This window comes from Numida meleagris, chromosome 1 (genome assembly GCF_002078875.1).
Source record: "Numida meleagris isolate 19003 breed g44 Domestic line chromosome 1, NumMel1.0, whole genome shotgun sequence".
In the NCBI taxonomy this organism is placed as follows: Eukaryota; Metazoa; Chordata; class Aves; order Galliformes; family Numididae; genus Numida; species Numida meleagris.
The window spans coordinates 17,067,467-17,095,045 of record NC_034409.1 but is presented as its reverse complement, the minus strand read 5'-3'; the positions used below and the strand labels follow the sequence as shown (position 1 = coordinate 17,095,045).

General features: G+C 39.1%; 1 protein-coding gene across 6 annotated transcripts in view; it reads right to left on the bottom strand.

The window, feature by feature from the left end:
- Positions 1–27,579, bottom strand: part of FAM19A5 (family with sequence similarity 19 member A5, C-C motif chemokine like) — a 416,638-nt gene that overhangs the window by 284,357 nt on the left and 104,702 nt on the right. Inside the window, exon 1 of one of the 6 annotated variants that reach the window (XM_021384682.1) lies at positions 27,252–27,573. The exons of the other annotated variants lie outside the window; for them this stretch is intronic. Coding sequence (XP_021240357.1) covers positions 27,252–27,342 — 91 coding nt within the window. The 5' untranslated portion in view covers positions 27,343–27,573. Of the gene's footprint in view, positions 1–27,251; positions 27,574–27,579 lie in introns of those variants that run through there. 6 annotated transcript variants of the gene reach the window in all.

The window sequence follows — 27,579 nt, the reverse complement described above, 5'->3', positions numbered from 1 at the left end:
GTGGCACCCAGTAAGTGTTAGAGTTATAGCAGAACATCTTGTGAACACCCTAATTTGTGATAATTTTGTAAGAAAAACATCAACAAAGCAGGATGATGTATGTTAGTTTATTCCATCTATACCCATGGAGAAAAAATACCAGAAATGTGGAACATATATAAACCTCAGACAGGTTTATAGACACTGGTTTATAGAAGACACTGTCGGTAAGGTCAAGCAGTGGAGTTGATGTGGCTTTGCCAAGGCTGTCTCTGCAATGCCTCCAGGAAGCTGAGTAGGACATTCCTCTTGAAGGCTGTCATGATTCCTGAGACACCAACCAGGGGAGAAGGATAATGTAGAGGATGAGCTGTAATGACAGCGATAACCATGCAGACTGCAGAGCCGCTGTGCTACTGACTGGCACAAGCCTGGTTATGGCTAGTTTCCAGTGCACAATTCCTTTCTGCTTCTGGGCTCTGATTCAGCACTAGAAACAATTGTGTAACCTCCCTCAAGTCAAAGCCATTTCATCACAAACAGCTACTGAGGTTATCTTGCATGTTTGGAAATGATTATCCAAAGAGCAGTTACTTCATGTCTGTATACCTTGATCCCATGGGGTATACAGTCAATATGGAACAGCTCATGACACTAACTTTTACAGTTTTGTGCCAGCATCCTAAGGGATCAACAGAACCCATGAGATATTCAACAGACAGCAGCACAAATATTAAGTAGGTAAGGCTGCTCTCCTTTCTGAGCTTTTACAACATTTCTGCTTCACCTTGTGCCATTTTCTTTCATTGCCAATACCACTTTGGTTAATACCAAGCTTGTAATAATCAGGAGGATGTGAAGCTGAAGCAGTAATCAGATATCCTGAGAGCTGTAGAAGGGCTGTAGAGAGTACTAGTGGACCAAGAACAGTGCACCAGAGAAAGGTGTGTACTAACGGCATCTCTGTAAGCATCAGTCTGACTTCGACTAAAGACATATCTGAACCATTCTGCAAAATCTATGACTCTGAATCATGGACAAACACTCTAGCACGAGGCACTATCACTAGCATCATAAACTCTTAGGTTACACTTCTACCTAGGCAAAGCAAGTACAGTCACAACTCCCGGGTGAATCTTTAACTCCGCTCCAGTTCCTTTTAAACTCATTCTTTGCAAGAACTGCACCCATATGATACCATTAATTTCTCTCCACATAAGTCAAAGCAAAACAGTGGCATCAGACAGCTACGGTTTCAACAGTCTTTCTATTAGCTCTGCATAGAACTCCTGTGGACAATTCACTTGCATATACTGTCATTTAATATCTCGTGGTGTTATAACAAAGAGAAAAAAATACATCAATCTCAATAGGTACTGTGAAAATTAGCTAATTCATGATAAATCATCTTGCATTTTTCAAAAGGCAAATGCTGCAGAAGCATATCATATTGCTATAAAACTAACAGTCTACATAGGACATATGTTGACAAAGGACAGAGGGGATTATGGCCTTCAAGTAAATCATTTTTATTTTATATCTTGGCATTTTTATGGACCTTATCATTGTAAGGTTTGAACAATTCACAAATACTAATTAACTGAGGCTGTTTAATTATTCTCCCAGCTTACACAGGGGAAACCCTAGACCCAGTCCAATCTAAGTTCTCCTTTAACAACAGACGAGTCATAAGGAAGGAAGGACAAAACACAGTATGTAATGTTGATACTCACTGACCTAATGCATTTTTCGAAGAAGGTTGTTCAGAACAGAGCAACCTCTAAGTTGTCTGAACTCACACACAAGGTCTCATAGTGCCATACATGAAACATTCATAAACCTCTCAGTAGTGGGTCCACATGCTCTATATAGTGTGCATAACCAGTAAGGCTTAAACTTGTAAAAAAACCATCTTTAATGAATATACAAGGCCCACTCCCCCAAACCCAACAATATTTCTTGAAACATTTATAATAAATAAGTATGGATTTAAAAAAAACTCCACAGAACACAGTATTATAGCTATAAATCCATCTATCAGATAAAGTTATTTCTTGCTAATAACAAGACAGCACCAATTTCATTCTTCTTGTACATGCTTCACTGAAACTACAGAGTAAGCTCTGGTGCAATCATTCTGTTTCATTAAGCTGCTGAAAAAATCTGTAAGAGCATATAATATGAAAATTATTAGGTTGACTAAAGTAATGCTTGGAGTCCTCAACCTTTTGGAAAAAAGCTATCTGAAAAATTAAAAAAAAAATAAAAAAGGAAGATTTATAGAGGGAGTTATATTGCACAGGAAAAAAAAATCTCTCTTTGACTCAGCCAGTCAACATGCATCTTTGGTGAACAAGGTCTCAGATTGTTTAAAGAAAATATCACCTCTCAGCTGTAACTGGTATTTTTGGTACTGTTTTACCTTTACATTTGAGAGCCTAAGGCTTTTTTTTTTATTACAGACAATTATATTTAGAGTAGCAATGGACAAAAGCCATTAACCAAACTGCAGCATAATTCCAGCTAGCAGTAGGAATCAGTTATGAAATACCAGATACATGCTAAATTTTCACATGGCAGTAAAAGTTTCATTCATTGGTCTACGTCTTGCTTTTGTCTTCCTTTAAACATGTTATGTTCAGCTATTTTTAGGGCAGAGACTTTGGTGACAACTCCTATCAATCCAAAGAGTATAAATAATGTAAAATATTCATAATCATATTAAATAATACCTGGGAAGGGTAACTATGGCAAGTTTGGATAGCATTCAGTACAAACTAGTGTTTACTAATTTTTTTTTTTTTTTTCCTATATGAATGTCCAAGTTCAGGGCAACACAAAAGTTAAGCACAAGCACAGTCTCTAGCCAGGTACAGCTCAACTAGATGCAGAAATGAAGAACAGATGGGGCCCTTGCCATTCAGGAAGAGAATCTCATTCTTGTATGAGAGGACACAACAATGAGAATCCAACAATACCTTTGCTAAACAAGGCTCTGACAGGACCTCTCTTTCCTTCCGTTCCCACAAGTCTATGTCCACATACTGAGAGGTGCAGTTGATACATAGGAGAGAAGCGAAGCCATCCAGAGGGACCCGGACAGACTGGAGAAGTGGACCCATGTGAACCTAATGAGGTTCAACAAGGCCAAATGCAAGGTGCTGCAATCCCAGGTATTTATACAAACTGGGGGAAGATCTCCTTGAGAGCAGCCCTGTGGAGAAGGACTTGAGGATCCTGGTGAGCCAGCAGTGTGTGCTGGCAGCCCAGAAGACCAACTATGTTCTGACTGCATTAAAAGAGGAGTGGCCAGCAGGGAGAGGGAGGTGATTGTCCCCCTCTACTTTGCTCTTGTGAGGCCCCATCTGGAGTACTGTGACCAGGCCTGGGACCCCCAGCACAAGAAAGACATGGAGCTCTTGGAGCAAGTCCAGAAGAGGGCCACTAAGATGATCAGAGGGCTGGAGCACCTCTCCTGTGAAGAAAGGTTGAGGGAACTGGGCTTGTTTAGTTTGGAGAAGAGAAGGCTCCGGGGAGACCTCACTGTGGCCTTCCAATACTTGAAGAGAGCGTATAAACAGGAGGGGGAACGATTGTTTACGAGGGTGGATAGGAGGAAGTTTTTCACTCAGAGGGTGGTGACGCATTGGAACAGGTTGCCCAAGGAGGTTGTGGATGCCCCATCCCTGGAGGCATTCAAGGCCAGGCTGAATGTGGCTCTGGGCAGCCTGGTCTAGTGGTTGGCAACCCTGCACACAGCAGGGGGGTTGAAACTAGATAATCTTTGAGGTTCTTTTCAACCCAGGCCATTCTATGATTCTATGATATAAAAAGTGGTACTTCTTCATGAAATAAAATATCAGCATGTTGAATCCTGTGTATACTTCCTGTGCACTAACCCCTACTTTTAGACAACATAAGATGACATCCATTTCTCACCAAAGTTAAAAGTAGTATTTTTACTGAATTACACAGTCTGGCTTTGATGTGTGGACTCCTGAAGATACACTCTCTCAAAGCAGGGGTCCCCTGCAGGTAAAGTTTCAGAGTACTGCAGGGCAGGGTTTGCAGTCCAAAGCTTCCCTACACAGTCACATTAGCACAGCAAAAAGTAAACTGATCAACTGGCTGCATATCTTGACTATTCTGAGACAGAACCTCATCTGCACAGGACGCTGCCCCTACACAGAACTCCAGCGCAGAAAGGTGGTTTGTCCCTGCATGTGTCCAAGTGACAGCTTCCTGCAATGGATGTTCAAGAGAAAAGAAGGGCCATTAGCTATTAAGTTTGGGGCAAAAGAATGCTCCTGCTCCTTGGTAATGACAACATTGCAGTTGTTACTCTCCTTTTTTATTCCAGTCTATAAATTACTCCATTTCAAATTACAAAACACTTTTCTCCAAATGGGTCATTTACTTTTAAACTAGACAGGTGCAAACTAAGTTGTCTGCTGATTTAATTTGGTTAGCAAGCAATTTGTTACTAGAAATTAGTTTTTTAAACAATTTGAAATCAACAGGACTCCTCTCAGTTCTTAGACTGAATACGATTGCTAAAATAAGGAGTTGAATACCTCTTTGGCAGCACTCTTTTCCAACAACTTCTTATTTGCACCTAATGAAAAGATAACTGTCATTTAATGTGCATATAGTGAATCAGGCTGTGAGCTCTAGAGAGGCTGTGAGGTCTCATCCTCTCCAACTGGCTGCATTTTATGCATTTAGTATTCTGCTCCAACACAAACCAATTAGGTCTTGCTGATGGATAACGTAACCATCTCTTATATACTTTGTGACATTGAATATCCTTGTTTACAGTACTTGACAATGCAATGGTAACTAAAAAAAGGCTGACAAGCTTCATAGTTTCCTGACAGCAAGGATGGATCCTGTTAAACTTTGTGTGCATGTTCACAGCTGGCACACTGTCAAGGGGCACTGTAATATGAATTAAGGTCAGCATATGAATCACTGTGTCAGTGTATGCACAGCTGGATTCTTAAAAACAGTTGTGAGGGCTCATCTTCCTGCCACTATATTCACATATAACCAAATCTGCAAGTTCACACTTTCTAAAAATAACCATCAAAACGGCAGAAATAACAACAAAGCACCTTTCTTTGCTTGATACTGGCCTCTGTGAATGCATTTTTTTTATATGAAAAGTGTACAGGTATCATTCTCAGATTATCCAATTTCATACTCTCACACAGAAAGATCCTACCCTATGTGCATCATCGTTCCCATATAATACAGCAGTGCCTGGGTTGACAGCAATTCTTTCACATTTTCCAGACAACTGATTTATTTGCTTAGATCTTAGTAGCTGTCTTGCCAGCCCGAGTCTCTGGCAGGAGGAGCAAGGAGAGCATAGGGAGAGGACCTCTGTGGTCCACAACAATAAGCAAGGTCTACGTCCTGTGCACGAAAGATCCTGGGTCTTGGGTTCACCAGAACTGAAGGCAGCTTCTCAGTGATGCTTAAATTAAGGAGGATAATCTCAGTTTAAAACTATGGAGTCAGTTCTTACTTTTTGCCATCAAATAATAGAAACTTTCCAGGGAAGGCGAATCTCTAACCCTATTGATTTTGTAGCAACAAAACAGACTTAAATGTTTTTTTTCCATCTGCTGTTTTTACCACAGTCTACTGTCTCAGCAGCACAGGTGCCACAGAGACCTAAAGCAGCCCAACCTGAGCCCATCTGTGCTGGGGCAGGGATGGAGCTGAGCTGGGCAAAGGACAGGGGAACAGCTCAACTCCGCTCTTCCTTCTGGCAAAACAGAGCTGCTGAACTGAAGATCATCATTCAGTTTGGATTAAACTAGCTCCCATCTCTGAAGGGAGGTTCCCTCACTTTCTGCTCAAGGAGCAGCGTTAGTACACCAGTTATATCCTAGATTTATTCAAAGCCTAGTCCTGTGCAGACTAAATGCATTGAGTATTTCAGCAATATTTCTTATTTAAAAACATGTCATTTGTGTTAGCATCACTTTCTTCTGACTGGAATTAGTTTACATTACATTGAAAATCTCATTCTATTGACCTAAGAGCAAAACAATTTGAAAAAATTAATGACATGTTGAAATAAATTATTTTTTCTATTAAGTTGAATTTAGAAAAAAAAAATCCAGATCTACTACACTACCTATATAGCATGCTCTTCTTAACAGTAAGAAATGAAATAATTGAAACAAAACATGCCAATTCTAAGCATTATTGGACTTAAGTGTTAAAAAATGGAGGCTAATGACAGAAATGATTATACAAAAATGTCTATTTTCATATTTTGCACAATCACACCTCTTAATAAAACCCCCAAAAGATACTGTGCACTGCAAATTTTAATTTATGCATCATGTAATTCAGCTGTAGCTCAGGACTGTCTCACTTCTTGGAGGATTAGAGCACAGTATTATTTTAATGTTGCTCCACAAAGGCATTAATTAAACAGTATATAGATAAGTTCAAAGCCAGTTGAATTTCAGGCCAAGAAAGCTTTCTAACTATCCTTTCAAATGCCTTTTGTAGACATTTATCAAATTTTGCAGGTTTGCTTCCTGAAACTGAAAAATCTTATTTACATTTGAGGAGTTTTAACCCAGTCTTCTTAGCGACTCAGATGAGCAGTGCTTGTATCAGTTCCACAGCTCTCCAACCTGCACAGAACTTCTTCCTCCGCGAGCTCTTACTGCTCCTGCCAGAATTGGTCTGTGTATCCATTTTCTCTGAGCCATGTTTGTGTCAGAGAAACACAAGCCAGAATCTTGTCAGCTGAGCTCACTACTCGCTGCCTGAGCGCTGCTCCTGCTGCAGCAATAGAGCCGAGTATTTTGATTCCAAGGATAAGATTTATAGCATCTCAAGTTAGTAAATAATGAAAAAGTCATAGCGTATACAAATCATATTTCCAGGGTTTAAATTCTGTAACAGTTTTACTTTCTTTTTTTTTTTTTTTTTTTTCCTCTGAGAGGTTTCATGGGAAGAAACTCTATTTGAAAGGTATAAAAATAACTACAGCTTTTGCTGCAGAATTTGAGAAACACATTACAGGAAAAAATCACACCTTAAAATAGAAAACCTTAATCAGCGATTACTGTGAAGCAGTGTAACCACTGATGTATTTACAGATGAAAGGAGGTCACAAAACTCAGCCAAAATACTTCATTTTCAGAAATTCCCAATTCTAGTTTAGCTTGTAGCATTAAAAAAATCCTGTAAATTTACAGTCAAATTATAGGCAGCTAGGGTACACTGCCTTCTGCAGTAAAATATGTACTTCCGTATAAATCAAGTTTATAGTTTGCACTGCACTGTAAATGTGCTAACACTATTCCTTTTAAAAGTGCATTAACAATTCTCAAAAGAAGATAGAAGATGCCATTTATAAAGTACATGCCTCTGAAATCCTCCTGAGGGCAAATGGTACAACTAAAGGGCCAGCAGGAGGTAACACATTCGTCACTCTCTGACACAGGGGACCAGGACAGCATTTTGAGATCAGTCCACAGAATATGAGATGTACTGGATGAGAGAATTAGAGATGGAAAACAGCTTACAGGAGAACAAACTATTTCTTTGCTCACACAGTTCACATGAATGGGTAGCCCTGAAGTCTGCAGTGAACTTCTTGATTGGACATCTCAGGATCTCAAACCATGAAACTTTTGCTAGCATTGAACAAAACTGGGAATCACTCCTCAGTGTGCAGTTTGGATCAAAGCTGAGCCATTGATCACACATAAGAACAATGAACTTCTGCTAATTTTTCAGTGAAATTAAGTCACGTAGGTGGTTCACATAAAAAATGGAAATTTGATCGTTTCACACCTCACAAATGTACAAATCTTCTATCCCAAAGACAACAAAATATTACTTTTGGAATCACATCTGCCTGGAAGAGAAAGTTGAGATGTTTCTTTACCAACTGTGGAACAATCCTACTGAGAAAAAAAATGTATTTTGGAATCTAATTTCACCTACTCAATTGTTGAATATACATATATATTAATCAAGGCAGATATTTAATGTCCAAACGCCGAAGCTGTCTCAACCTATATTTAGTAATTTCCACTTTACTCAGTAGAGTCTCTGAGGCCTTCTAAATTTGAAGAGGCTTTTCAATTTAAAAAAGAAACATGAACATTTGTCAAATTATTCTTCTCCTATAACCTGATTACTTGTTTACAGGAAGAATATTTACAAATACAAAAACAACTTGAAAAGTCCACAAACTTCATACACTAGAAAATAAGCAGCAAAATTCTCAAGGCACTAAGTTTACTCTTGTGGAAGCAAAAGCCAATGACAATTCCAAACCATATTTCTCAAACAGCAGGTATCAGAAACAGCATAGAATAAATAAATGTTGTGCAGTAGTCAGAGAACAAATAAGCACTGTCATTCTTTTGCTTTCTAGCCTCAAACAAGTAGACAAAATACAGTGTATAAAATTAGAGGTGACTGATTAAATATTAATTGCCGTAGCTAAGCCAAAGCTTATCAATTCAGTCCTGCTAAAAAAAAAAAAAAATTAAAGAAAAAACAACATGATTTTCTCATTTAATTATGAAGGCTTGTAAAATTACTGTACAGAAATACGTAAAAAAAATGAGCCTATTTTATTATTTCTGACCAATTCTTCTGAGATGTAGGCACCAGTTTTAATTTGGAAATCCAATCTCCAAATGCCAGCTTAAACCCAGATCAGATCTTAAATCTTGCTTTTTGGCCCTATGCTTTTATATGTGCAAATAAAATGTTATTGTAACTGTGGTCAGTGAGTTCTTTTTATTGCCCATCTAAACTAGAACCTCCAAAGAATTCCAGTACACAATTTGCCGAGCCATTGTTAATGCAGAAAAAGCGCAAAATACAATGTAAGAGAAACTGACTCTGATCTGCTGACTGGATTAACAGAAGTGGGATGACAACAGTAATGTGAAAAGCCAAGTAGGCAGGAACTAGAATGAGTAATATTAAAAACGTAGGAAATTACTAGCTGGAAATGACGAAGGGGGAAAAAGAACTAAAAAGATGAACTGGTGATAGATTTATTGTCATTGTTAAGAGGCTGTGAAAGGACAACTGCTATCCTAACAAAATAGAAGAGGGAAGGTACTGCTAAAGAGGGAGGCAAGTATAAACTTCAGTGCTCAGTGCAACTGTAGGACAATGTTAAAACTCAGACTATACCTGTTCAAGCCCCTGTATGATTTAGAGGAATGATTTAGAGAACTGCAAATATACATTCTAAAAAAATGCTGGAAAAAATAAATGTTTTTATTTAATGTAACAAAACAAAGGCTAAGAAGGAATATGAGAATATTCATAAATTCAGCAGGGATAAACTCTGAAAAGTGAAAAATAGCAAATGGATACATGCTACAAATAAACTCAGGCTGAAGAAAATCTAGATTCCCAGTAGCAAAAGCAATGAAATTTTGAAATAGTCCATAATAGGAGTAATGGTAGAGGGAACCACAGACAAACTCAGTTTATAGATGGAATATCATGTGGCTGACTGTGATGGTGTATGATTGAACTTCAGGTGCTTCCACTGAAACATTTAGATGAATTAAAGTTGGCTTGCAAAAAGGAAAGAGCAACAGGACTTGAGCAACAAAACATTTTCAGAGTTGCTTAAAAGACAGATGAGACCTACTATTAACTTCTCATTTATACGAAAAAGCCTATACGTATATTTAGGGCTAAAGCAGCTTTTTTTCAACAGATTCTTTAGTCTGCACAGTCAGAATTTACTGTTAGTGAGAGGCACCTATTGTCTTGGCAATGTTTGACAAGTGACAAGGGTATCATTATTTTCCATCTTCCACCACTTGCTACAAATCTTTGAAAAACAAAGTTCTTAAAAGGTAATGATGAATACTAATGAGCATTTAGTCCCTTGCATACTGGAATTATGGAATACTCTTCACATTCATATTCACAGTACATACAGGCTTAATACCACATAACACAAACATCACTTTAAACACGTTCACAGTTTTTATGATGCTGAACATTACCGCTATATAATTAAGAATGTTCTTGAATGTACAGAAAAGGAAAAACATGGGATACAAAATACAAATAAACATTTCACCTTATGTTTGAACTAAAGATTCAACAAGAATACCGTTCATATGGTCACATGATCTCCTATTTTCATCCAAAATCCAAATTACCGTCATCATACCAGAATGAAAATGAAAAACACATTCTGTACAAGATTCAGATGAATATGCACACAAGCTCTCTTACAAGTAGAGCACTTCCACACTGCTGTAAGCAGTCACTCGTCCAGCTAGAACAAAATTCAGGCAGGCTACCTTCCATGAACATGCATTTAAGCCTGTCAGGTCCTAGAACTGTATGTAAGCTTCACAAAGCTCCAGAACAGCTGGGATTGTGATCCAACTGAAATACAAAGTAAAGCTTTGGTAGTGGAGGGGTGAAGGAAGGACAACCACTGTTTCAGCAGCAAAGATTCATTGCACATATCTGCGCACAGAGACCTGAGGTATTTGCAGAATTTAAAAAGAGCACGCTGCTACAGCTGGAGGGGTTAGAAAAGAGTTCTGGTTACTGATTTACCAGCAGTACATCACAGCACCAACAACTGTTATTTGAAAAAATAAATCATAATTTCTACCGAAACTATCTCACAGAAGGCCAATGTGGGTTTCAGTGACATAGCAGCGCGTGTTTTGCATACAGGAATACAAAGAGCACATTGTACTACTGCAGTTAAATGAATCGCTATGTTTATATATGATTCAAGCATGAAAACATCTAAAATATGAGCTGCTCTAACATTCAGAAATACAGCAAAGTATTACTATATCTGTGGGGATGCAAGTCGAAATGTTGTAATATCATACTGAGCAATAGAGGAAAAAGCAAATTAACCATGTATGGTTTGCTCCTGATTCCTACTTTTTTTTTTAAAAACATTTCAGAGTTCAGCTGCATTCTCTCACTATTCCCAATCCTCCTCTCCTATGTGATGCTAAGAAGATTAAACACTGTGTCATGGTCACGCAGTCTATTGCCGTTGATTGACTATGATGTCCAGTATTCAATGTTACTCAATTTCTGCAGCACCAAGTGGAAGTAAAGAAACTGGAAAGGATATGAAAGCACCAGTTTAAAATTATTGCACAGTGGTATAATAATGCCTTTTCAGACTTCTCCCAAAGCACATCACAACACAAACTCACATCTGTGGAAGACGACTTCATGCCCTTCTAAAACATCTGGGTACTACTAAACCTCAACAGACTTCCCATTGTACACATTTAGAGAAGGAACCTCTCACTGGCACTTTGGAGAGGATTTAGAGAACATACAGTACAGTTCAATTTAGCATTACCCCTCCCCTTTGGGTTCCTGTTCTATCTTTCTGAAAAACTGGCATTTTCTGCAGCAGTTTCTGTTTCCCTGAAGTATCAATATCAAGCAACACTATATCAATCATTTTAAGTGCAGAACTCAAATTCTCCTCAACTAGCAGTTCAAATCAGTCTCATTCAGGACCTATTACCAAATCCATAATGTGCGACGTCTCTAAAACACAAGTGTATGCCTGTGACATAATGTGCAAAATAAATCAGTGCGTCAATGAATGCTGATATATTCACACTGTATTTCTTATGGTTTCAAGTAGCTTTCTTACTAGGGGACCAGCTACAAAAACAAACTGCCAGTGCACTAGAGACACTAAAGTTGCAGCCAGCCCCTGGTCCTCTCCACCCTGCCTGGGTTTTAGGGCCCCACCTCAGCCCCAAGGACATCAGCCCTTACTCCAGAAGGTTACTGCAGCAGAACCGGTCTCCAGCTCCCTGTCCAGCCATGGAACCCCATGCCTAGCCCACTTGCAGGCCTCTGTCCCAGCCTGGCCTCAGCCAGTCTCCATCCCCAGGGAAGAGCCTGGTGCCCGTGTCTGGAGCTGCCCCAATGACCCTGGCTGGGCCTGAGATGGGCTCTGGTGGTTAGGTTCTGTACTGCCAGGTTTCTTGCAGAGCCCTCAATGCTCACAGTACCCTGACCCCAGGGAAATGCCAGTCCTTACGGTATTTACCCTGATATACAAAAATGCAGGACACAGACCTTTGTTAAGTGCATGCAAGGGATAATTTCTAATAGATTTTGCACTCTAGTACACAGGTCAATTACCACCTCTATCATTAAGAAATAACCTATGTATTTGCCAAGACTTTTGAAAACAGAAAAAAAAAAATCAGGCTTTAAAGACTATTAGAGATGATTTTCACAAACTCAAGTTGACTACACCTCTCTACCTCAAACAAAGAACTAGCACATTTTTTGAAAAAAGGAAAAAAAAATCAATACAAATTCTCCCTTGCATATTTACATTTCAGAAAAACACAAAGCAACACGAGGGAGAAACTAGCCACAATACTGAATGCGTAATTACGAACTGGATTACCGAGACTTACAGCAGGTCATCAGCTGTCTTGGTGGTCAAGCTTCATGGACGCTACCACTAAACAGTAATGTGCATGGATTCAGCATTTTAAAACTCCACATAATTGTTAAATAACAAACTGTGAAACCACCAGCTGACCTAAGATGTTGCAGAGCAGAGGAGCACAAGGACAGCACCAGAAGGCAATCTGATGTCGTGCTCATATGGGTATGAGGCCCTCTGGGGTGTAAGAATAGGATGATGGCAGAGGCAGGGTGTACAAAACACAAGGCACTGTCAGTCACTGGCTACTAAAGGAATGGAACACCTCTCCTGCGAGGACAGGCCAAGAGAGCTGGGGCTGTTCAGCCTGGAGAAGAGAAGGCTCTGAGGTGACCTGACAGTAGCCTTTCTGTATTTAAAGTGAGCTACAGGAAAGAAGGGTACCGACTCTTCAGCAGGGTCTGATGTTATAGAACAAGGGGAAATGGTTTCAAGCATAAAGACGGTACATTTAGTTTAGATATAAGGCGAAAGTCTTCTACAGTTAGGGTGGTGAGGCACTGGAACAGGTTGCCCAGAGATGTGGTGGATGCCCTGTTCCTGGAGACTTTCAAGGCGAGGCTGGATCAGGCCCTGGGCAACCTGATCTAGCTGTGCATGTTCCTGTTCATTGCAGGGGAGTTGGACTAGATAACCTGTAAAGGTCCCTTCCAACTCTAAGGATTCCATGATTCTGTGATTCTATGAATGCAGCCTTGGAGACTGGAAGAACCAGAGTAACAAAAAGAATAAGTATTTTGTATCTCACATACATAAAACACCCTGTGTGAGGTGCAAACACAAAGATGGCCACAAGTGAGTATAAAAAAAATGGCTGCAGCTACCTCAAAGACAGGAGCAAAGGAAGAACAGAGATGTAAAATAATAAACCAGAACCATCTCTCCAGAAAAGGATCCCACAACCCGCCACTGAGCGTGGTGTCACCAGCAGATCCTCTCTCCTCTCCAGCAGGGCACAATTTGCCATTCACCGCATCCTGCAACCACAGCCCAGCAATTGTATGTAAAATACTATCTTTTAGGATTTAATTGGGTTAACTATGTTAGGTTTTCAAAGAGCAATGTGTGTGCATGCTTTCTGCTCCAGCCTACCCACATGACAAAATGATTGATCACAGCAACTCATCGGAGTAAATGCAGATATTATAGATGAGTGCAGAATGAAAATACAAGGAAGAAATAGAACGTCCATCATCAGCAATCTTAAAGCAGAGCAGTGGTTTAGGTGTACTCAGTTCCATGGTGGGCTTTCAACTTTTTGAAAATGATTCTATAGAAAAGAACTTGTGTTATTTAAAATATTTATATTTATATACATTAATAATTTTTAAAAGAAAGGAAGACTTTGAAATAGGACTGCAGTTGAAAAGTAGCGGAATATTTTACTGCTGTATAGTGATAAGCAGTTTCTATTACTCCATGTTCTGTTTACCAAACCTCTGATTTATATAGAAAATATAAAATATTCCATTCAGAATATCTGCTTTAATATGTATATACTATGTTCTAGAAATAAGAATTATTAAATGGATTTTAAAATAAATGTGTAAGAAAAAGACAGAATATACTGTCTCAAATATTTACAATTCCTCAGTACTAAATACATAGTTTCTGAACAAAAACAGCTGTGACAAATCTCACAAAACACCAATATACTTTACCAATACTTTAGTAAAATAAATAAATAAATAAACAACATTTATCTTAGAAACAACATGATTGGAAAGATGATTAGAAAAGCTTTGGTTTGCATAATTTACCAATGCCTTCATATTTTATTATGTTTTCCACAAATCTGAACTATTCGAGGCCAAACTCACATATGCCCAGATTTAGGCTCCTTGATATTCACAAAACTTGAGAAATGCATCATGCAAATAAGTTTCTTAAGTCTAGTACATCAGATCAAGTAAATTTTTACAACCTACATGTTACTATGGCAACTTTTTGTTTTTCAAAATGTAAATTAACAGTGAGGCTACATTACAAACTCTTCATTTCCATTGTGCTTGTATGTAATCTTTTCTTGCATATGGATTGAGCAGAGATATTTTTACTTTATACCACTACAGTCTGTATTAAAAGATGAAGTTACATTAAGAAGAGGTCAGCTGGTAAACACACCTTTGCTTAACCTTGACACCTTATAAACCATAAACAAACCCAGGAGAAAGCAATCAAACAAATGAGTCGTTCTATGTCAAAGGTTTCTCTGTTTGGCTTTTGTAATTGTAAACTATTAGAAAATTAAAGTATGCTGCAAATTGCAGTCCTTTTGATGCTGTTCTTACTGTTAATTCCATTAAAACCATACTGTGTTTGTTTGTTTGTTTGTTTTTCTGCTAAAAAAAAATGGAGAAGAAAATATGATTGCTTGGTTTTCTTACAAAGAAAATTGTGTTTTGACATGCCACTCTATTACTGGACGGCTTTACTGAATTCAGGAACCTGCCTACCTAAAGGTGCACAGGTGTCTGCGATTCCCATTACAGTGAACAGGAACTATAGGAGCCCAGAGATAGATCTGACATCTTCAACATCACCTCAGAAAGCAACAGCATTAGAATGAATCAGAAAGACAAGCTACTCCCTTTAATTTGACTTTCATCATTTGTCTGCTGAAAAAGGGAGCTCTGCAAATCTCATCCACTTGTGAACTGAAAGTCATTTTCAAACTGCTCATTAAAATACCTGTATCAAATAGAGAATCTACATTCATTCCAGATCCATAATACAAATTATTAGATATGCATTATTTATGTGAACTGAGTTTAATATTAAGAATTATTTTCAATCTAATGTGGTTTAGCTCTCATCATAACAGAGCTCACAAAGCAGAAGAAAACTTAAAAGAGCAAGACAATAATAAAATGCATAAAAATAGAATAATAGCATAAAATGATAAAATAGATGAGCTTGACCATATACAGACTTGAGTCTCCCCTCCCCAGAGTGGGCATTTGCTCTTGTTTCCTAAAGGACCAGTCACCCATAAGTTTGCAACTCTGAGTCATCTAGTGAAAAATTTCCATGCAGTAAAGGAAAGGTAATTATGAAAAGGGCATCAATTTCTCATTCACCTCAGTTCTCTGTTAGAATGTATTCTGAAACAACTAAAACAGAACACTGGTAATATCCCAATGCCCACTGTATGACTAGCCATATTTTAACTTAAAAATCATACTGGAGGAATTTTATATTGGGAAGAGGGACAGTAAAGGCTACACAAGCATACAGACAGAACTAGAAAGGAAACTGTCTCTCAGGGAGCCTAGAATTTAGGAGAAAATCCATGACATTTGTGTATCATAACAGATCCACTGACCATCTCCTTTATCCCCACTGTTCCCACACATGCTTGCAGAACGAAGATGTGGTTGGCACAGCACACAAGACAGAAGGCAGGAGTGTGCTGGAAGTGGACAAGGACTCCTGAAGAAATTAAGCAATTGCAGCTGCCAAGAAGCATTAATATGACCATAAATACCAGAAGGAAGAGTGCAAACAGGAAAGAACCAGGCTCTTTTCAGTGGTGCCCACTGAAAAGACAAGAGAGAATACATGCAAGCTGGAACACAGGAGATTTCATCTGAACAAGAGGAAGAATTTCTGTGCTGTGCAGGTGATGGAGCACTGGCACAGGTTGCCTGGAGGCTGTGGAGTCTCCTTGGATATCTCCTGAAGACACCTGGACATGGCCCTAGTTGTCCCTGCTGGGGCAGGGGTTGGGCCAGGTGAGCTGCAGAGGTCCCTTCCCACCTCAGTCAGTCTGTGATTATTTGCTTTTGCTTTATTTATTCATTTATTGTGTGTACTACTGTGAACTGTGAGCTTCTCTAGATTTGCCAAGTGACTGCAATGGTATGGCTTGGCTTTAGTGCATACTAAAACAGAAGTCGATGCTATGAGCAGTAATAATTCACTGTAAGGGAGTATGCAATTGCACACAGTATCTATACCTAACTTTTAGCATCTCTGGAGCCAGAAAAATAACCTCATTTTTACCAGAAAATGACATTGTCATCAGGAGTTGGAGTGCCTCAGTATGGAACAAAGCACAGGAGCAGTAAGCTGAACCTGCCTAAGTGAAGTACAAGCTTTAATTGGTTGGTTTGGAAAGCTCTTCAGTAACAATTACTTTGCAGATACAAGTTATTTGACTCACAGATCTTAGAGATAGGAAAAGATGCTTTCCCAAGCCAATGAACCAAGGCAAAAGTGAGCTGAAGAACCACTGAATGCTGCCCAACATTGCTGAAGTGAACATTACGAAGCTCGCCATCAGCTTGGAGAAAAGATTTCATTCCTAACATAAAACAGTGTATTCATTTTCTCTAACCACATTGCTGCCTTTAACCTTGCAGTTTAGTTTCTGAAGGCTGTCACCAGGGATACTTTTTTACTTCAAGCTTATTTTAAAAAGTGAAAAGCCATGTGTGGCTTGTGAAATGCTTTGGGGCTCAGGAAAGCCCCACACAAAGGAAAAACTGATACAACACAAAGGAAAATGTGACATTTATGGGGAAAAAAAAAGGACAATAATGGAAAGCTGAAAAGTTTCAGTAAAACAGGGCTATTAATATGTACTGCAAATAAAAAAATAACGTAGAGCAAATGAGTTTTATCTTTAAAAAATCGACTCAAAGTCTCTCCAGCATCTATTATAATTCTACAACTGTTAAGGCCGCATCTGGTACAGTTTGTATACCTTTATAGCCAAGAATACAAAAATGCTTACAGCAGTTATGAGATCTTCTCACAATAAATGAAGTTGAAGAGTCTACTTCATCTACTGATATGTATTCAGAAAAACAAAGGCAAAAGCAAGAATGAGAGAGGAACTCAGAAGCATATCCTTCTTTTTTTTTTTTTTTATGACTAAATGACTAAATAATACTTCTAAAGCATTAACAGAAAATGGGAACTGCCAATGCAGAGGAAAAGGAAGCATCTCACAATCATTTTAGTTTAATCTCAATTAGTTCATAGCCGTAAGCAAGGTGATACTCAAGCGGTGACCGTTTCAAGTAACTGTTTGATTCTCCTGAGGCTGAAAGTATTCCCAAATCTATCATGCACAGCTCTAAAACATGTACAACACTGAATAATGGAGCAGTGCTGTGTTTCTTTTTTCCTTAAAGCCATAAATTTGTATAGAGAGAATTATGCAGAAAACCATGTAATTTAATATAATAAAAGCTGTAGTAAAGCACAAAAGATACCATAAAACATCATTGTCATGATTAATTAGCACTCACTACACAACCACATAAAATGTGGGTGCTTTCTGACAAACTACTGTAAAGGGGTAAAGAAATTTTTACTTTCATTACAGAAACTTATAAAAGATTTCCCATGTCCTGTCTTTAAATAAATATTAATGCTGCTCAGGGAAGAAACACCTGGTATTCAGCTCTCCTACACCTCCAAGCAGAACAACTCTGCAGTGTGTAGCTGTTCCAGAGGCATGAATAAATTCCAGATAAGATGTGCTCCAAGTTGTGATGTATGAAACCAACAACAGACTATGACTAGGTTTGCCTGTTTCTTTTTAACAAGGGACCTCTGTTTTCCTACACATCTTCTGTCAGCACAATTTGCTGCTTTTCATTTTGATATTGGATTTAAAACCATGCAGAAATAAAAACTGGATATTGCATCAAGGTGGAACAAATTCTCAGCTACAAAACAATATTTTTCAACAGTCACCACAATCAGCTGTGCCTTTTCATCAGCAATAAGAAAGAGCCTGCACACCATGCTCACAAAAATCTACATCAGCGGAAGTGACCCACTGTTTCACAGCTACCATGACAGCTTCACTGCTAGAAAATATCGCCCACACAGTCCATTTTTCATCAGCCCGAGAAGATGGAAATCAGATGGACTAGACGGTGGGTGTGATAGGTCCAGCCAAGATTAGCAGTGTGCTCCATGGTCTTCAAACTGGTATTGGGGCCTAGCATTATTGTGTTGCAAGGCAAAGGTTTTCTTCTCCTCTGGCCTAACTCTGGAAGTTCGAGCCTTCAGCTTAGTCAGTGTTGCGATGTAGCAATCAGAGCTGATGGGTTTCAGGAAAACCAGAAATACCTTTCACCCCCTTCCTACCCCAAAGGACAGTGCACGTAACTTTATCCACTGAGGGCTGTGTCTTGAACTTTTTGTTTGATGGGGAATTCACATGTTGCCACTCCACAGACAGCCATTTTGACTCTGGCTCATAGTGGTGACACCATATCTCATTACTGGTAATGACGCACTCCAGGAAACTGTCACTTTCAGCCTTGGATTGGTTCAACAGGTCCTGACAATCTTGTTCTTTCTGTTCCTGTGTGAGCATTCGTGGGACTCACCTGACACAAACTATGCAATGATATTCCAAAGTTGACACCATCATTTCCAAGGCACTGAATATGATATTCAACTCCAGACACAGTTTCCTGGTCATAATCCACTGATTTGCATGGATGAGGTGATTGAGTTCACGGTTTGACAGCTGTGCATGGGCATCTGGTATCTGGTTTGTCATTCATGTCTCAGCCTCCACTGCTGAAACGCATCACCCAACACCTCACTGTGCCAACACTCACTGCTGGGTCTCCATAAACATTCAGCAAGCATCAAAGAATGTCAATGGGTGCAATTTTTTCAGCATGGAGGAATTCAGTTACTTACCTTCGCTTCATATGCACTTCCATGCCAGGCACCATTATGCCAGACCGCACCCTATCTGCCATCTGTCGCACATCAACAAAATGTAATGGAATACTGGTGGGAAGGTTCAGCATCTTCTGCCATACCATCAGCATCCACCTCTGATGTCATAGGTCAAAATAATAAAATAGGAGGCATTACTTCTGGAGCACTCCTCATTCTAATTTCACTGCTCTTTGTATAGGAAGAAGAATGAACAGAGTAAGGCCCTGCTTCAGAACATCTTGAAGTCCTGAAGAGCTTGCAGAGTAAAAAGCACTTAAAAGATTAACTGTTAGCTACCTCAGTTTATTTTCTGACATATCCCGAAAGTCTAACATAAATCATGAGATTTTCTGTTTTTTTCTTTTTCAATTACATCTGCAACTCAGAAAGTGGTATGATTTAGCTAATAAAATACTCAAACCACTGGGGTTTTTTCTTGAGATTTCATATACTGCTTTATCCTCTGAATTCTTTCAGATCCCAGGGTATCTTCTCATAAGCCTTCACTTCAGCAGTTAACAGAAAACTGCCCTGAAGTCAGATGCTTTCTAAAGCCCTTTCAGCTCTCTAAATACATTTCAGGTAAGCTAGCATTTTGGAGGATAAGGCTTGAAGGAGCTTCAGGAGGTCACCTAGTCCAACTGTCTGCTTCAACTTGATGATGCTATTCCTAACACATGACCTTTTGACCTGAAAGTAAAACTCTCCTATTTCACAGCTTCCCAAGGAAACCTACTGCAGTCCTTAACCATCCTTGCCATCAGTAATTCTTCCCTGATGTTCAGCACAAATTTCCTTTGCTACACTTTTTCCCGATATCTAGCTTAAATCTCCCTCAATTCAGCTTGTGCCTACTGCTTCTTACCATCTTCTCGCTTTACAGAAAGAACAGTTTGTTACTCCTAAGGTAGAATTTTATCCACTGAAAACTCCAACCAAGATAGCAGTCTCTTCTCCAAACTTAATGACCCCAATCTCTTCATTACTCCTTTCTAGGTCAGATCTTCTAACATTGCACTTCTCCTTGTTCTCCTGTGTATCCACCTAATTTGGTCTACATCTTTCTGCACGTATGATTGCAGTTAAGCGTCGAGATTTTGGAATACAATATGGCCTCGTAGCATGGTAAAAAGAAACTGAGATCCAGAATATACTGGTCTATCGTAAAGCCAATTTTTCACCTGAGAAATTAACAGTCTTCTACATTCCTCCTTACGGTCAAAAATAATAAATCACTCAAATGAAAACACACATTAGCATAGCATCTGCTTTTAGAATATATTTCAATAGATATTGATCCATTACATTATTTTTCTGATCATTTATATGTTAATTTGCTGTTTGGATATATTTCAAACATGTTACTCATTGCTTTTCACAAGACTAACAACAATTAGTAGGAAGATCTATTGTTCTGACTAGCATTTCTCAGGAACGGATGTAGTGCCAAAAGTAAAACATAATGAATAGGCAGTTTCATTACACTATGTTGGGTGTCTAGAACACGCATGAAAAGCACATTTAGGCAAATAATAGGATTTTGCTATTAAACAGAATTCTTTCTCACTAAAGGTTTGAAGTAGCAAGAGGATATAATTTCTGAGCAAAATAAATATCCACTAAAAACTTGACACTGGATGTAACAGATACCCGGCCTGGACTTGTATGAACATACACTAGTCCACACCAGTCACACACAGGTGAGCCACCGATTCCAACTGGGACATCTAAATACTACCAAAAACCAAATACTGTTGTTATCATTAGGACAAAAGCTTGCATTGCCCATTTTCTTCATATGATTATATTTAAAAAAAAAAAAAAAGTTTTAATATATATGAGAAAAGAGGACTTTCACTTGTATTTGTATTAGTGAACTTATGTTAAAGGTATTTATGGTAGGGTTTTTTTGTTGTTTTTTTTTAACCAATACTGTATTGAACTCTTGATCTCTAAATACATGCTTTTTTCCAATGCTCCTGTTTAAATTCAGTTAAAGAAAACTCAGAGTGTATGTCTTGTTTTCATTCCAGCTTTATTTTTCATACAGTAAAGATCAAATGTGTATGCCCACCTAGAAATAAGAGAAATAGATAGTAGTCCACAGATGTGAGAAGTACACACTTTCGTATGATGTGAATCACATCAGTCTACAGTGCCGCCTTTCATAACAGGTAGTGCTAGTAAATACTGAGAAAGGTCAGTCATTCCTCGCTTGTGCTCTTGGGGCACGAAAACAGGCAGACAAAAAGACTACTGAAAATCTGTTACTAATTCCTTTTGTCAGTTTACTCAGTCGGGAAAAGTAGGGGTTTTATACCATCTATGGTGCACTGCGAATACAAATGCACCTGTAATTTTCATCACTCAAAACCAAAAACTATTTTGAAGCTACCTTCTCTGCACAGAAAAACTATCAGACTCCTCCTCTTGGTATCTCCTGGCACAGCCCGATGCCAGGCAGAAACACCTCTCTGACCTCCCTGAAAAGGAAACTTCTGAGAATTCTGTCTGCACAGCTTCCTTTTACTGCTATACTTCCCTATCCTAAAGTAAGTAAATAAGAAAACAAATAAATAACAAAAATACAAAAACTTTTCAAATACATGCTTTTTCCTTGTGCGGCATTTATTCAAGCTCGGAGTTTTTTAAACAGTCAAATTTGTTTCCTGAATAAGAAGGCAAACCTTCCACGTCAGCATTCAGTGCCTCTCTCCAGTCTGATGTGCTGCTCTGAGAATCTCTTCCCTAACTGCCTCTTCACAAACTAGTACAAAATGACAAACAGGAGAAAATAATTATACTACACTTTGCTAAAAGCAACTAAGAACCAAAAAGCAGAAAAATTTACATCTGGGACAAACTGTCCTCAACTCAGATCTACTATATATAGGTAACATATGCAGCACATCTGGTATGCAAGGTACCTTACTGTTTTGAGACACAGGTTGAGCATTAAAGGGCAAATGGGAAAAAAAAAAAATAACTCTAAGATAAACGCAAACTTTTTTCCCACATTCTTAAGAGCAATTCTCTTTCTCGCTTTGTCTCAAGTCATTTTTCTGAACGATTTAAATGTGAAAGAAAAATAAATCTTAAGGGGAGTATTACCTAATAAACCACATTCACATTCTTTCAGTGAGACCTGCAAGATTCTCAAAAAGTTTCAGAAGACTTTGGAAGACAAGTCCTCTCCTCCAATGTTTTATCCAGCAGTACACATTAGTCCTAGCAACTACACAAAGCCGTGAGGTTCTATGAACAGAAAGCTCTGACGAAATAATCTCGTCAACAGAGGTTTTCCAATGTTAGCAGAAGGGTAGCAAAGTCATTTGGGATTACCTACATGGAATAATATAGCCTGGATATTTACAGTTACAAAATGGACTTGCTAAAAACACATTAAAAAATGAATAACATATTTCCATAGTTTTACAGCAGGTTAACATACTAACATCTGCAAAAAGTGTCAGATTAAAGATACTAATGTTAAGTATAAACCTTAACCAAGTTATTACGAGTAAGAAATGCACTTTTTAAAAGTAAGCACCGAAGCACTTTTGCTATTGTGCAATTTTGCTATTTTGCTATTCCTCTAAATGTTCCTGACAGAGAAGTGTCAGTGTGAATGTACCCAACAACTGCAAACTTTCGCCTAGAGCAGAAAAAAAAGATAATTAAAAAGATGTGCTTTCAGTACACTATCGATATATACGAACATATGCTAAATTTGCACAGGTGATACTAAAATTCTGGTTTCTAACTACAATCATCAGTTTATAACAAGTATCAGAATTCTCTTGCCTCTACTTAACTACTGCAGCCTATCAACAGGAACTCAACCTATTTTACAGGGCTTGCTCCCGAGCTTCTACCCAGCAGATTTAGAGTGCAGTTCTGAGACCTTAATGCTCCAATCTTTCCTATTTTGAGTGTTGGGACTGAATCCATGTTTCTGTTTAGTCCCGCTCACACTCTCAGATCTCATAAATCGTTCCAAATATTAATTTGCCCTTGATAGACAAGGTCTTCTAGCCTCTTAATTAACAATCACAGAATTAAAAAAAAGCTTCAAATTATATAATAGGCTGTAACGCACCCCAGAGGCAGTATATGCACACCCTTTCAAAGTTTACCCCCTTACTGCACTGTTTTCCATGGAATTCAAAGACACATTTAGAAAGTGTATCCTTTACCTTTCATCACTGCTGTGCTTGAATAGTTAAATGTTCTGCTAGGAGAAAAGGGTACTTGTCTGGGGGCAGAGGAGTGCCCACAATTAGTGTGCATAACGCCAACTCAGTGTTTTCCCAGCTCTCCTTGAAAGAGAGTTATAGATTATAAATAATTTAAAAACAGACGCGGGTAGTGAAAGTAACTCCTTACTTTTAATTGTCAATGGTGTATGCAAAAAAAAGCTGCAGATATTTCAGTTCTCCAGACCTCTTCACAGTGACTGGGGTGTGTTAAACTGCTTTGCAGGAAGATCAGACAGGCTTGGGACTGCAATTACAAACCACAATACCCTTTTCTGGTTTCACAGCTCTATTCATCTTACAGAAACACTGAAGGACAGATTGGACAGAGGGAACGGATTAGCCACAGGATGACCTGTATTTCCACACAAAAGCCCAAGTGTGGAAAAAATGGCACCCTGTGTCACCCATTCTTCACTTCCTGAAAAAAACATATTCACGAAAATAAACCTTTAAACAGCTCTTTCCCACTCATCTCAGAACAAGCACTCATTGTCTCTTGTGCAATTTAAACTGCAGAATTGTAAGGCTGCTACTAAATTGCCTGAACTCAGAAACTTGCGTTAAAATATTTAAGAATTAAGACAGGTCTACTTGGAAAAAAATGTAAGTTCAGCATAGGAACTAAAAAGAAAAGATAACAGTGTGAAAACTCTCAGCAGACCACAGCAACACACAATATCGTATCTATGAACACGACTGAAGGAGGGTTTGCTTCTGGTAATAAGTTTTAGTTGCATGTCATAAAAGTTACACATTCTGTAGCCACTCAGCACGGCTGAAACTGTCAAAATTTCTTGTGCTAATAGGTGGCAAGAGTTTAACAGATAGCATCACTAATTCAAAGAGATTAAAAGGAAAATTAATACAGAAAAAAAGCAAAGAGCAATCATTCAGAGATGCTGTAAGATGTGAAGATGATGTCAGTTTTCCATTAAGACTGGCCTCTGGAAAAATACTAAGCAGTAAATACTACAAAACATGCAAAAATTGAGAGTATGCATTAATAAATTAAGTCAGACCTTTAATTAATTCTACATGTCATTCTTCTTACATCAATTGTCTTGCAAACAAAAGGGATGTATGCTGTATAAACTTGTACTGTCAAACTGTCTCAGGAGACGCATGCTATCAGCTAATCTGATAGAGCTAGGCAAACGGGTGGCTTACTTGTTTGCTGCTTGGGACTACAGGAAATTATCCTTCTGTACAAGAAATAATCACATGAAAATGTCCAAGTATTTAACTTAGGAATTTGACCGCACAGCTGAGTTACAAACAATGAGCCCATGTAGTTCATTAGGCTCCGATGGGAAATTAATCTTTTTGCCAGGAAATCAACAGCCTAGCACCATTATGTGTAATGAGACACACCATTCCCAACTTTTTAATAAAATCGGAATGCAAAGGGCTAACTCCAATATCAGAGAATAATTTCAAATCTTCTGGAGGTAAGGTAACTGCCATCTCACGTGTTCTTCTTTATGCATATCTGTTTAATAAACCAGCACGGTAGACATATGGTTAAATGCTTTGCTGGTCCTTTCCTCACTCTGCTTTCCCTTTCTTTCTTACGGTAGGCTTCAAAACAAAAAAAGTAGAAAAATAATGTTGCTTTTGTTAATTGTTTACAATATATAGCTTAAGTCTTCTGTTATCTATTCCTCCTTCTCCTACATGCCTGCATTTGAATCCACGGTGGCTAAAACTATCATTTTTATTACATATTCTGAAAGTTCCTCAGAGAGAAGAATTCAGTTATACCACCTAGGGTTTCAGCCAATTCCACTGCACTATTCCATGTCAGGACTGAAACTACGGGAGTGAAAACATACACTGCTGAAGTAATTCTACTGAGGGATAGGAACGCTATTGTGCAGATCAGCACCTGTCAGGGAGGGCCGAAAACAGGCCCCCCACGCCACGGCCTGGATTTACCCTAAGTACACAGGTCACAGTGTTAAACAAAGAAGAAATATTTTCTTCACAAATATAAACAAACCGGTGTAATTAGGTTACCCAACAAGCTACACAGCTTCAGCTTTCCCTCTGTGCACAGCCACATGAAGAGTGGCTATAAAAGCTGGAGGAGAAGCAACGGAAATCGTCTTGAAGTGCTCCTGCGTGGCCATGGCTTCTGCCTCTATGTATTAACTTAGTAGCAGCTTTCCATCCCACAATGCAAGAAGAAATACTTTAAGTGACACTAAATGCTTCTTCCATTAGGGATGATTCATGGTAACGCGGGTCTAAAAATCAAGGAGCGAAAGACATTTAAAAAAAAAGAAAAGAAAGGAGAAAAAAAGAAGCAGCATCGTGCAAATGCTGACCAAAAAAAAAAAGTAAAAAAAAAACAGCCTGAAATGCTGGGCAATATTTCTTTCTGCTAAATCTCCTCAAAATGAGTCATCTGGTTAGACAGAGATGTACAAACAGACCAGCCCGAGCATTTCAAAGGAATGCTCAATAAGTGAAGATACGGGAGTCACTGCACCCAATGCAACTAAAGCATGGGTTCCTTTCTTAAAGGAGAAATCTCTGGCACTGTCGATATCTGGATACTGCTTTTTAACTAAGCAAACCAAGCAAATCGGTGTTTATTTGTCCCAGAGAAGCTCTGCACACAGACACAGCCCGGCGCTCTGCCAGCCCAGGCTGCAGTAACACCAGGGGAGACCCTGGCTCTGCCCAGCCCGGAGCAGAACTTTGTCTCAGGCACAGAAAAGTTTTCCTCCTCACTTCGCACAGCTCCACAGCCAGCCCAGCCCGGCTGCTTCCTCCAGCAGCCACCACCTCGACTGCACTACAAAGACAAAAAGGAACACACGGGTTCACCCTAACCCCCTCGTTTTTTGTTATGCTTCTTAAGGAACAGCACCGGTCTTTCCCATACACCACGCAACGTAAATACGTCTCTCAGGATTCACACTCGAATCTCAGAGCAGTTTCCTTCACAGATAAGGAAAGGAATCATTATTACAACGAGGGGAAAGAAAAAAGAAAAAAAAGAAAAAAAGAAAAAAAAAAAAGAATAATTTTCCAGTGAAGGAAAAAAGATAACGAAACAAAACAAGAAGCCCAGGAAGGTTACTCCCTGACAAAATTCCTCTATCCACTCAGTCAAATGCCTTTTTTTTTTTTTTCCCACCCAACTCATGCAGGAAAGAAAGAAAAAAATAATTGTAATATAAAACCCGCCGCACCATCCAAGCTGTTCTCTCCGACAAATTGCAATCACAATTTTCTGACCACAAGGTGGAAAAAAAGGAGCCCTGAAAGCATGCAAAGGCCTCTGCTCGTGTTGGGGCAGCGAGGAGGAGAAGGAGGACGCTGAATGCCCAGGATTTGCTCTGCCCTGCCCTTTCCATAGAACTTTAGTGCCATCTATTGAAAATTTACTGAACAAGGAAGAGGGAAAGGATGCCTATTGATTCGGTATAAAAATAAGACGTTTACTAGTTAAGGGGTTTTTGGTTTATTAATACTCTCATGACGACTGTTGTTCGGTGGTCATCTGATAGCAACAAATATCTCCTGTGCACCGGACATACCCCACAGAGCCGTGAGACATCCGCTAAAACGCAGAATGCAAACATCACACCGATTTCATACATCTATGCATTTACCAAGAACGTAAGTCCAAAGCTCGCTATTTGCTAACGGAACAAACATGAGAAGGTTTTAAGCGGAAAGAAAAAAAAAAAAAACGGCGTGGAAGCACTGCTGTAAATAGAACATACTGGAAACAGTAAAAAATAATTAAGGCACCTCGTACAGACCGTAGTATTAAAGAACAGGGTATGGAGACATGCAGATATAATTACCTTCTTTAAGAAACTGTGAGTGGATGACAAATATAAGAAAACAGCAGATCGCTGCTCCTGCTAGTGCCCATAAAGCTTTCAAGAGCTGCATCTCGGTCTGAAACTCAGTAAATACCCAGAAAGTCACACAATGAATTTCCACAGCGATGCATCAACGCTTCCCTCTGTGCGCCAGGCGCGGCGGCTCCCGGCAGGGACCACACTCCCGAGCAGGGCGGGCGAGCCCGGGGCTGCGGAGGAGGGGCCGGGGCTTCACACCCCGCGCGGGGGCAGCGGCAGCGCCGCGCTCTCCTCGCCGAGGCGGCCGGCGCGGGGCCCCATGAATCAG